Source organism: Pyxicephalus adspersus, chromosome 10 (genome assembly GCF_032062135.1).
Source record: "Pyxicephalus adspersus chromosome 10, UCB_Pads_2.0, whole genome shotgun sequence".
Lineage (NCBI taxonomy): Eukaryota > Metazoa > Chordata > Amphibia > Anura > Pyxicephalidae > Pyxicephalus > Pyxicephalus adspersus.
In genome coordinates, this window is record NC_092867.1 from 46,751,067 (window position 1) to 46,763,255 (window position 12,189).

At 36.1% G+C, this 12,189-nt stretch overlaps 1 protein-coding gene across 1 annotated transcript in view; it reads right to left on the minus strand.

Annotated features, from left to right (window-relative positions):
* The window catches only part of LOC140339375 (elastase-1-like), a 17,375-nt gene extending 5,414 nt beyond the window's left edge, over nucleotides 1–11,961 (minus strand). The window contains exons 1-5 of the mRNA XM_072424071.1: nucleotides 11,473–11,961; nucleotides 5,563–5,672; nucleotides 2,082–2,176; nucleotides 1,222–1,502; nucleotides 557–720 (exon numbers count right to left, since the gene is read on the minus strand). Of these exons, the coding sequence (XP_072280172.1) occupies nucleotides 557–720; nucleotides 1,222–1,502; nucleotides 2,082–2,176; nucleotides 5,563–5,672; nucleotides 11,473–11,569 (747 nt within the window). The 5' untranslated portion in view covers nucleotides 11,570–11,961. The remainder of the gene's footprint in view (nucleotides 1–556; nucleotides 721–1,221; nucleotides 1,503–2,081; nucleotides 2,177–5,562; nucleotides 5,673–11,472) is intronic.
* Between the last annotated feature and the right edge of the window lie 228 nt (nucleotides 11,962–12,189).

Here is a 12,189-nt window from a genome sequence, read left to right on the forward strand (position 1 = left end):
TGTGATGTTGGTTTTTAATGCACATAAAATATTTTAGGACACTATTTGTTTCAGAATCTTTTTTTTCTTCATTTCCCTTCTCTAAAAAACTGGTGCGTCTTATGGGCCAGTGCGTCTTATGGTCCGAAAAATACGGTAATAAAAAATAAAGAAATAATAATAATAATAGAAATAAAAAAAAAATACCTTGGCCACTTCATCTAAGGACTGGTAAGTTTTGCTTTTGATGTTAGATACATTTTTTGGTATGATTGTAAAGAGAACAGAAAATATGTATGCTTGGCAGGTTTATTTAACAATGTATGAAGGCAAACAAAACATTGGGTGTTTTAAACTTCACCCTACACGTATCCATAAATATGTTATTCATTATTATATAACCGTAATAACTGATATTTCCTAATGTGTGAAGAGTCATTATAATTATCCAAATGGCTACCATAAATCAAACATAAATTGTGTTCCACCATACAGACAGATGTGTCATAAAACAATCTCTAGGGGACATTTTAAATAAATTAAATCAGTCCAGAAAATAAAAGTCATATTTAGTTACCTGACAAGCAGCTGGAGGTCCTCCAATGTCTCGGAAACCTGCACAAATCATTGATTCCCGTATTCTTTCTCCCCAGAATTTTTTCTGCTTGCAAGTCTTGTTGTCAATGATGGGCAGCTTGGCTTGGTTAAGGACTTCTGAAAGTGTCAGGTTTTCCTTTCCACCTTTAGAAAAATAGATGCGAGAATAAATAGGTACATTTCTTTCTTTCAAAACAGGAAATATATATATATTACAGTTAGGATTGTGTGGATAGTGGAGAATAAAAAATATACTATTAAAGCAATGTTTATGACCATTTTGAATAATGTGTTTAAGATTACATATAAGCAAAACATATTTAGTGTGGTTTAGGTTCACACTACTAACATTTTCCAACCTACACAATTATAGCTGACACTACACTTAAACAGATTACATTGATTGATATATAGCTGCAATTATTTGTTATAAAGCTTCTTCAGCTATTAATGTCCAAAAATGTAGATGTACAAAGTTTATAGGGGTTAAATAGGATTAAATAAAATATTCCACCCTGTTGATCTGTCATAATATTTAGGTTCAAGTCCAGGAAAATATTTTCCAATTAAGGCTTTTAAGCATACCTAACACTGTAATTAGTCAAAACATATATTGGGGCCTTTCTTGTTTTAAAATCAGATTACCTCTGGTGTCCCCCCATCCGGTTACCCAGCAGAAATGGCCTGGACGTAGAGTGATTTCTTTCTTGGGAAGGCAGGCATACTGTATAAAGTGAGTAGGCATTATATCCCCCACAGGCTTGACTAATGCAATGTCGTAGTCCAACTCATTTAATTGGGGATAGCGAAAGCGTTCGTGTCTATAGATGCGCTTTACATCATAAATTTTTTGCGTAGGTTCCGTATAGTTGAGGTGATGCTTCCCAAGGACGATCCTCCAGTTGGCTGCATCCTCTGCTTTCCCCCTAAGAAACAGATGTGAATGGAAAAAAGAGTTAAATGAATGTCTTATTAATACAATCATATTTTCATTTAGGGAAATCCACTCACAGTTTAGAAGACATTGCTTTGATCAAATCTTGAGCAAAATTTGAAAGAGTCTTGGGGACAATAGATGCATTCCTCCTACAATTTTGTCTTTTAAAAGCAGTGGAAGGTTGGCAACTGTACTTTAGAGGTACCTGACAACTAGAGGTACCCACTTCCAGTCATGGTTGGAGAGTCAGAAGGAGACAGCCCAAAAATATTTCATATACCAAGGGTCATAAAAGATCTGGAACATCCAAGTGACTGGATCGCAATCTGGCAAATGCATGAATCATGTAATGGCGATAAACAAGTATACCCAAAAAAACTTGAAAAAACAGAAACAAAAGAAATAGGAGAAATTTGTGGAGTAGTTCACACAAGGAATGTGTTGGATCTGGGTCATTCTCATTTGTTAGGGTGTCATTTAGGGATGGAAGTACAAAGATTGGATTGAGTCTTTCCCCTTTACTTATACAGTTATTGCCTCTGACTAAATATGGAAATAAATAACTTACTTTTGAAAACAGTGGGCTGCAGTGAGAACCCAATTTTTGTGAATGAGCGTCCCACCGCAGATGTGAACATACTTCTTACTTCCTCTAGACCGAACCTTAATATTAAAAAAAAACACAATTCATTAGATTCATATCGTGGTGTGTTATAGTAACTCATAAGTAATTGCAAATTCTGTTTTTGTGTGCCAAAATAAAGTACTTTAATTTCATATATTCAAAATAAAAATATGTATATATGTGTTGTAGAAACAACCAGCTGTGAAGGTTTTTTGGAAAGGGGAAAAAATTTGCATGTAGACATGCCAGATTTATATTACAAAATATCGAAGGAAACCAAAAGGAAGTACACTGGCTGGAACTAAAATTCTGTACACATAGGGCCAGATTTAATAAAGTTCTCAAAGCCTGGAGAAGATGGGCTATCATGGGAGAACCTGGGTGATCCAGCAAACCTTGAATAGATTTCCTAAAATCTTTTGCTATTTTTTGGCAAATGTTTTCAATCCTGGATTAGATCAATTTCAGGTTTGCTGGATCAGTTTTGCATCCTAAAATAAAGACACGCACATAACCTTTTTTCATTTTTATTTTTCAATGCTTCTTAGAACATATATAGAACAAAGATGTAATAGCAATAGGTCAGAAAAAAGTAAAAAAACAGAATCAATGAGATTGATAATAACCCCCCCCCCCCCAAAAAAAAAAAAAAAAAATATTTGAAGGAATATATGGCAGAGATTGTATGCATGTGTCAAGAGTATTACAAGTGGCCCATGAATGTGGAGTGTTTGGGAGGGTTACAAGGAAAAGACCATTTTACATGAAACAACTAATAACACTAGGAAACAATTTTGAACACATTTTTTGTTGACTTCAATTTTTAAGCTTATTTACACAAAAAATAAAATAGGTATGCTGATTCTGAAAGTGAAGTTCGTTTTCTTCTATCACGTCAGGTGTTTTTCTCTACTGCTTATAATAATGCCATTACTGTAGCGTGGATTTGTATAGGCTATTCATTTACATGCAAGACAGTGTGTTCAGAGGTTGTGCACTGCTCTACATAGTGAATAGGCAAAATGTATTTTTCTACTTACACACGTATTTCCTTTCTTTCAATTCATGTCTGGCTTTGCTGTTTTTCGTCGTAAGTGCCTAAACAACCCTGATTCATTTTGCTATATTTGTGGCAGTTTCACCTTTCCCAGTCAATGGGCAAACATCAGCACATTTGTAGGGCAAGCCTATTTGGCATATTTCAAAATTAAACTTGGAGATCAAAATAAGTCTTGGGCCCCTCATAAGGTGTGCAAACAGTGTGTTGAGGGTTTACAGATATAAACAAAGAGAACATGTGATAAGATGCCATTTGGTATACCTATGGTATGGCGAGAGCCAGGAGATCATTTCAGTGACTGTTACTTTTGTATAGTGAAAACTTCAGGATATAACCGGAAAAATAAATGTAACATAGAGTATACTAGTCTACCATCGGCTATACGCCCAGTGGCTCAATCAGATGAAATCCCAGTGCTGGTTTTCATTACACTACCCTCTCTTGAAGAACATGATTATGGTGATGAACTAAGTGACAACAATGATGAAGAATTTGAAATTTAAGAGGACTCTGTTCATAAGGGATTTGATCAGCATGAGTTGAGTGATTTGGCACGTGATTTGGGACTATCGAAGAAGGCTTCGGAACTCCTAGCTTTAAGACTGCGTGAGAAAAACTTACTTGAAAAAGGAATCAAGGTATCGTACTTTCGAACCAGAGAAAATGCATTTCTGCAGTCATTTAGAACTGACAATGGCTTTGTGTATTGCCATAACATACCTGGTTTATTGGAGGAATTGGGAATTCCAATCTATAACTCAACTGAATGGCGACTATTCATCGATAGCTCAAAGCGGAGCCTAAAGTTTGTCCTCCATCACAATAGCAATATATTTGGGTCAGTCCCAAATGGCCATTGAGTTTCTCTTTGTGAAGCACATGCAGACATAAAGAGAGTCATTGAGTTGTTGCAATTTCACCAAAACAACTGAGTCATCTGTGTTGAATGAAAATGGTATGCTTCCTACTTGGTCATCAATGCAGATACACCAAGTATCCCTGTTATTTGTGCATGTGGGACAGCAGAGCTCGTGAGAGGCATTGGGTGGAAAGGAAGTGGCCTCCAAGATCTGCCTTAAAACCAGGTAATCCAAACATTCTACATGAGCCACTTGTTGTTAAGAATATTATATTTCCGCCTCTGCACATGAAATTTTGGCATTTCCTAACCTGTCATTTGAAAAATTAAAGGCCGGTGTGATGGTCCACAGATTTGGCAGCTCATCAAAGATGAACATTTCGTCAGGACAATGTCAGAAGTCAAAAGGAGAGCATGGTTATCATTATTAGCCATTGTCAAGTACATTCTTGGAAACATACAAGCAAATAATTACACATAAATTGTCCAGAAAACCTTGGAGTACTACAAAATGCTTGGTTGCAATATGAGCATCAAGGTGCATTTTCTGCATAGCCATCTTTCTAACTTTCCGGAAAACCTTGGTGCAGTCAGTGATGAGCAAGGTGAACGATTCCACCAAGATTTAATGGTCATGGAAGGACGGTATCAGGGTAGATGGGATGTACATATGGTGGCTGACTATTGTTGGAGCATCCGGATGGATTGTCCTAACACTGAACACTCCAGGAAAAGCTATAGGCATAAATTTTTACTCTAACCGCTTCCCAGATTATTTTCAAATGTTAAATAAAATGTCTTAGAGTAACAATAAATCCTTTGAATAAACAAAAGAAATTTAAATAAACAGTACATTCAAGTTATTTAATTTTTTTTTCATTGTATGTAAAATTTGTATGTTTTTTGACAAAAATGAAGGATACCCTGTATCATAAAAACTGGATGTGATAGCAACAAACTGGGGTCATTTCTGCATTCACCAATCAAAAATTAGTGTAAGATATGACTCAACAAAAATTGTGTTCCCCAGTGTATTTCCCAAGTGAGCTTTGACAAAAATCACCTTGAAGATTCTAAGGAAGTGATAAAAGGTGCTATGGGCAATTCAGATCAAAATAAACTATATGGCCCCAACCTCAAACAGTACATCTGACCAATAAACTCATCCTCCAATAAACACCTACAGTAAAGCATGGAGGTGATAGCACCCTGTTGTGAGGTTGTTTCTCTGTAGCAGGGACCACTGGAGAGGACAGAAGAAAAAATGAATGGGGCTAAATGTTTGGGTTAAACCTTCTCTCTGTCAGCAAAACTGACCACCCATTGACTGAATAAGACAAAGGTGAATCTCCTTATGTGGCCTAGTCAGAGCCCAAACAAGCATCATGCTAATAGAAAACAAAATAGGCACATACATTCATTCAGCACTTTAACTATACAATTATGGTAAAGGAATATTTATAATGACATTTGCCCTATTTATAAAAAGATTACATTAATTGTACCTGCAAGGAAACCTGCCAAGGCCAGGAGAACGGGCGTACTTCATTTCCAGATACAATCCTTCCAGCTGTGTTCTGTTGAAAAAATGCTACTCCACAATCTGCTGGCCAATCTGAAAAAAAAAATTTGCTGAAATATGGGTATATCCCAAAAACATGCAGTTAGGTTAATTGGCTTCCCCCAACATTGATCTTAGAATGCGTTAATGACATATGACTATGATAGGGACATATGAATATGATAGGGACAGCTAGCGACAAGACTATGTACTTTGTGCGTAATATGTCGGTGCTACATAAATACTGTGTAATAATAATATTAATAATGATAATATTAATATTAAAATCTCCACACTTCTCCTTTCAGTTCTAATTAAAACAATGACTCGTTCTGCCACCTAGTGGGCAATCATCAAAAGTGCACAGCTGTCAAAATAGGAAATAATTAGGAAATAAATATTATGAGCTAATTTAAGGGGGAATTATTTATAAATAGAACCCCAAGTGTTTAAAAAATACTTGTGGCAGGTCCACCCCCATCCAACGAAAGTTTGGTGAAATGTTAGCAGACACTCAGGTGACCCTGTACAGTATTTCTCCTTATGTCTCCCTAGGCAGCTATATAAATAATACCGGTATAAGGGGAGGCTGGGCTAGTACACAGAGTAAGTAGACATTGCCAGAGAGAAGAGGGCTATGAACATATAATGTTTCAAATGAATAAAACAATATTGGAAGCCATTTTAGTTTTCTGGTTTGTTACTGTTTTTCCAGGACATTTCTAAGTTAGCCAAAACAAGGTCTAGTGTACAAAGTCACTTGGGTCATATTAAATTGTACAGGGGAATAAAAGCAAAGAACAATTTGACATTGCACAAAGATAAACAATTGCTTGTGTCAATATTTATAATGAAAACCTCCAGCAGCATAATTATGTATTGATACTAAGTCCTCTGCAACACCTCTGAGCTCATAATGCAAAACAAGAACACCAAAAAAAAATGGCCAGAAAACAAATATTCCTAGCACTTTGCTTTGGTATACCCAAGCCTTACTCTGCTGTTAAAAAAGCTTAAAATGAATAATAAAGTTAGATGAATATTAACCCAGGCTATCAATGATCCTTAACTAGCAAGATAATAAAAAAAACTCTACATAACTAAAGCGCCTAAACATAAAGACTGTCATGTTTCCTTCCAATACAAGCAAAATGTTTTCACAGGCACTTCTAGTCAGCAAAGCCCCCCATCCTAGCTGATTTATTAATAATATTAATCATAATAATAATATTAATATTAGGTATAATAAATAATAATAATTGCAGAGCCCTAGCTTTGACTCCCTGGCTTTTACAGAAAAAAAATGTAACATTATTTTTGGTTTTAGCATAGCAAAAGTAGCAATATTTTTGGTAAAAATCAAAAACATTTTTTTCCCAACATAAAATAAAAAAATAATGCATCTGCTATTTTTGATGATTGTTATGTTCCATATTATGAAAGGACATTGTCTGCCTCTTTCTGCAATAACAAATAGGCAGAAAATAAAAAGAAACAGGGCCAGTTTTACCTTAATAAAATTAAAAAAATTATAATAATAATATATTATCAATGAGACAACAGCTACAAATCTTTTGCAGTTGATTGATAGTATGTAGGCATCTTATAGCACTCACTTTTTGGCCCTAGAACTATGATCTTTAACTTCAAAATCTAAAACAAGGAATGCTTTTGCATTACCAATAATATCATCCTACAGTCAGTGATTAAGTGATCAAACATTCATGGCTTCCTATTGTCAACATTTGCAGGACTATGGTCCTGCACACATGCATCTAAGGAGAAGAATAAAAGAGCTCATAAACAGCCCTTGAGGACCACTGGCTGCTCTGTACCTGGAAGAAGGAAGTAGAGGAATAGAGGACTAGGCCTTGTCAGCTATAAAAAAAAGCCCCTGCAGGTGCTGTGGTTGTATAATATGTCCATTGTGAGATTGAAAAGGAGAAAGCAAGCATGTCCTGCTAGATCAGGGGTGTCAAACTATGGCCCGCGGGCAAAATCTGGCCCGCAACGTCCTTTTTTTTGGCCCCCAATGGAATCCTTTATATGAACTGCAGCTGGCCCGCCGCTACTACAATTCCCATCATCACTTGTGTCGGTGAACCAGCAGGCTCTCTGCCTATGCGTGGCCCCAAATTTTACTTTTTTATAGATGCAAGTAATTTTAGTAGCGGTGCTATTTCAATGAAGTGGGAATTTCAGAGGTGGGCCACTCATAAGATTTAGCTCCGCATTGCCCACGTCTGGCATTTCCAGCACTCCCCTCCAGCTGTACTTTTCCTTGCTACTCCAAGGCATGGAATGGTTGGATTTTCATTGAAGAAAATTGTTATTATTATTGTTAGCCTGTGCAAAAAAGGTTACCCATGAAATTTATTTTAGAAGGCTACAAATAGAGAAAGAGGCATATGATTTTTTTCTTAAAAAAAAAAAAAAAAAAAAAAAATATTTTGCCTCTTTCTCTAATATAGGCTTGTTCCAGATTAAATGTGAAGCAAAACATATTTGTTTCCATATGAAAAGGTTTTATATCTAATGAGACAGAAAATTGTCCTCAGTTTGTTCAATAAATTTCAATGTTGGCCTGCAGGTGTGTGTAATTGAGTGTGCTTAAAAAACAAAAAATGATAAAAGATTAATATAAAACAGGCAATCTGACATTCACTCAGACATTCCCTGGTGGGAATCAATTACTGCCATTGAAACACATGGCCTACAAAAAGAGTCCTATGTTCAAATAGTTGTTTGTATATATAGTGCTATATTAGTAAGTTTCATTTACATATGTTAGGTTTTAAATGACAAAAACATTCAACTTATTTTAACTAACAAAAAAAAAATCAGCTTCAATATTACAAAACAATATGATAAGAAAGCCCTTTTTTTCCTGTAGATTACTAAAATTTGAATGGAAAGCAAGATATTGAAATTCAAACAAATGCCTTACAGAATTGTAAAAACTGGTTTTGTAAGGTAGAGTGTGTAGTATGTTGGTATTTGATTGGCTTATATTACCTTCTGCCTGGAATTTACATGCTTAATTTCTTTTCACCCTATTTATAATGTGAGTAGATCGGAAGATTGCTAGAAGCAGATCAGACACACAGCACACTAAACATATGGGGTTTCACAATGCTCACCCATTATCTCCCACACCTTATCTAAATCCGTATTTCTGTGAACAGATTAGGCAATGTATTATGCTTGTGTCATTATTTACATTTAGTCTTGTGATTATGTATGTCTTCACATGACCCTGTCAGCAGACATAGGTCAATAACTAAGCACTCTGTAACAAAATAAAAGTTTGTGTTGCAGCTATGTAAGTGCTTGACCTCATTAGATTTTGAATCCTGCCAATCTTTGGCTAATAAAACATCTCTCATCTCATTGCCAAGACTGAGGCCTGCGGAAGCAAAGTTGCATTTCTGGCACCACTCAAAATGAAATAATTGGTTTTAAATAGAATTTTTATTAATTGTTCTCACATCAATGCTGGATTGACATAGGCTTCAGTCTAAGGTGCAATGACTTCTGGAGGTGGTATCTACCTCATGAATTGACCGAGCTGAATTCACTGTTAAACCCTCATCTACTGATTTATATAAATCCCAACATCAGTGTCAGCAAGGCAGACAATTGGGATGTGTGAGTATCCAATACCCAGACAGTGCTAAATGACATTGTGCTACTGGACCAGCAAGGGTAGAACAATCATGGGTGACACTGGCACAAGGAGGGCAGTGCCACTGCAAGCAAACACCTCACCAAGAAAAGTGTGATCCATCTACTGACCCGCCCATATTTACCTATTCAGCACTACTTACTCCCTGCATAACCCTTCTTTCCAATCCTACTTGACCAGAAGACACAATATACAAAATATACATATTGTATCCTAAGAATAAGAAACTGCAGAGGCTCCAGGTTTCCTACCATCATACCTTCTCTCTCCATTCTACACATTTCCATCAATCCATTTCCCATCCAGCCCATCTTATCTGTCCCCAATTACCAGCCCTCATTTTTTTTTTCAGAGTACCAATAAACCAATTTTCACTCTTTACCCCTTTACTTATATAATATCTAATTTTAAGCCTCTCCTCCTTACCCAACTGACATTGCCAGTTGCACTCATCAAAAACATCACAACGTTATTCAATTAGGCAACATTTTTCCTTCTTTATATCATAAAGATTATACTGTAGATGTTGTATGGAGCATTCAGGAATATATATTACAATTTACATTTTAAAATGATTTATTACATGTTTGTTTTTCCCATTGACTACATCTGGACACTGATGCTGCTGATGAAATTTAAACTTCTTTCCAAGCAATTTTGTTTTCTTTCTGGTGGTGGGGCATTTTTTCTTTAACTGATGCAGAGGCTTTACCCTCTCACTGATACAAGAGTTTCTTTTCCTATCTCTGATGCAGGTGAATTTTTTTTCTGCCATTGACCACAGATACTGGGGCATTCTTCCTCCATGGAGCAGCAAACATTACATACTCTTAAATGCCTTATATCTTTAAACCAAAAACTCACAAGGGAGTGTGCCAGACAGAGAGAGAGACTCAGGCGATGACACTGATACCCTGTGAGGGAGAAACTCTGGATATTCATTTTTTGTGAATATTTTGGAGTCAATAAAAGTGGGCAGAATGGTGTAAATTATTAATTGGAGTTGGGACTACCTATTACAATTATGCAAAGAGTGCACTTGATGCTAATCCCTCAAATTATGTTGTTTAGGAGTGGTCATATGTATGGACCCAGTAACAAAGAAAAGAGGCCCCAAAGTAAGATGTAAATAAAAAATGAGCAGCATTTCTATACTGAAGCATATGGAGAAAGACTATTATTCTGTAATTATTCCTTGAATCAAAGCTAAAATTTATAATTTATTGTTACATTTATATAATTATATACTATATTTATATTTGTAGTGGAAGCATTATATAGGTCACCTCCAGTCATCAACAGATGGTTTAGCTGAAAAAAGGACATCTTTTCCCATCAGTGAACCCTTAGGGATCCTTTTCCTGGAACCTTCTGTCACTACAGCTACTACAAACATTCAATGTTAATTCCCCGGGAAAAGTTTACAAAGCATCTTTATGCATTATGTATCTGTGTTTGATAAACAAATACAGTTCCCAGATCGGTAACAATGAGTCAGAATGCATATGAAATATTTGGTTTTCCAGAAATAGAAAAACATCAGATGTACTAATATTTCTCTCTTTATTTCCTTTTTAATTTATGCTAATTTATATTTCTTTTTTTCTCTTCTCTTTCTGTCTATTTTACTCCTATATTTCTAATTGTCTGTTTTATGCATGCTCTCTTTCTCTTACTCAGTCTCTCTCTCACTCATCCCTCCCCTAGCTTTCTCTTTTACTTCTGTTTTTTTCCCCCTTTTCTTCTCCCTTTCTTTCCCTCTTTGTTTCCTTCCTTCTCCCTTTCCTTCTGTCTTCCTATCACCTTTTTCCCAACCTTTCTTTTCCTTTACACCTTTTTTTCTCTTTATTTCTGTCCACCATTCTCTTACCCTCCGTCCCTTTTTTTCCCTTTCTTTCTTTACTTTTATTTGTTCCTTTTCTCCTTTTTTAATTCTCCCTTCGACTTATATTTTTTCTCCTACCTCTCCCAACTTTGTCTCTTCCACCCCGACTTGCCCTTCTTTATTTCCCTCTAAAACAAAATACAACCACAGGCTGTAAATGGCTGAAATAAAGACACTGGCTCTGCTGTGCAAAGCCATCTGGATTTACACAAATGCAGTTTCCTATCATTAGCAAAGATCTTCCAGAAAAAAAAAACTATCAAGCTACATTGCAAGCCACTTACCTAAGTGTAGAAACTTGGGGTGGATGATGTGCTGTGGCGAGGTTGCCTGTGCCAATGACAGCACAAAAAGCTGGATAAGGAGACCCTTTAAAATCATTTCCAAGTGTGTGAACTGTGGTAATGAGGACAGCGTTCGTATTTATACAGCAGAGGATGTGTCATGATGAGCTTTACACAGGGGACAGAACACTAACTTTTGCTGTTACCAGGGTCCTGATAAATGCACGTATAACAATACCCCCAGATCAAAACACATTGGCCTGGATGGTTCTGTATGTTCCCAGCTTTCTGCTTGTAAACTGACCACTGGGAATAATATCAGCAGTTTTAGAATGGCTGGCAGAAAACAGGCTCAGATGGGAGAATGTGAGGTTTTACTGCATGGCAGGCCAGAGAAATAAATTTGAAAAACCTACAGTAGAGTTTGTAAAGACCAAAGAATTTCTTATTGTGTGTGGCTTCTGATGAAAGAAAATAAACTGCCCAGTGTTTAGGAGACCAGAACAAAAATGAGTAAACTTTAATCCCTCTTTGCAATATTTGCTTTATTTTGATCCAATAAACATGATGTCTCATCTGACCAGAATAGGAAACAAATCACATGGACTGTTCAACCTCCTATTCTTTTTGACATTTACTTCCCACAATTAATTCTGTTTACTCAGTACCTTCTGCGTTTTTTCTCTTGGTCCGTGTTATATAAATACTATTTAAATT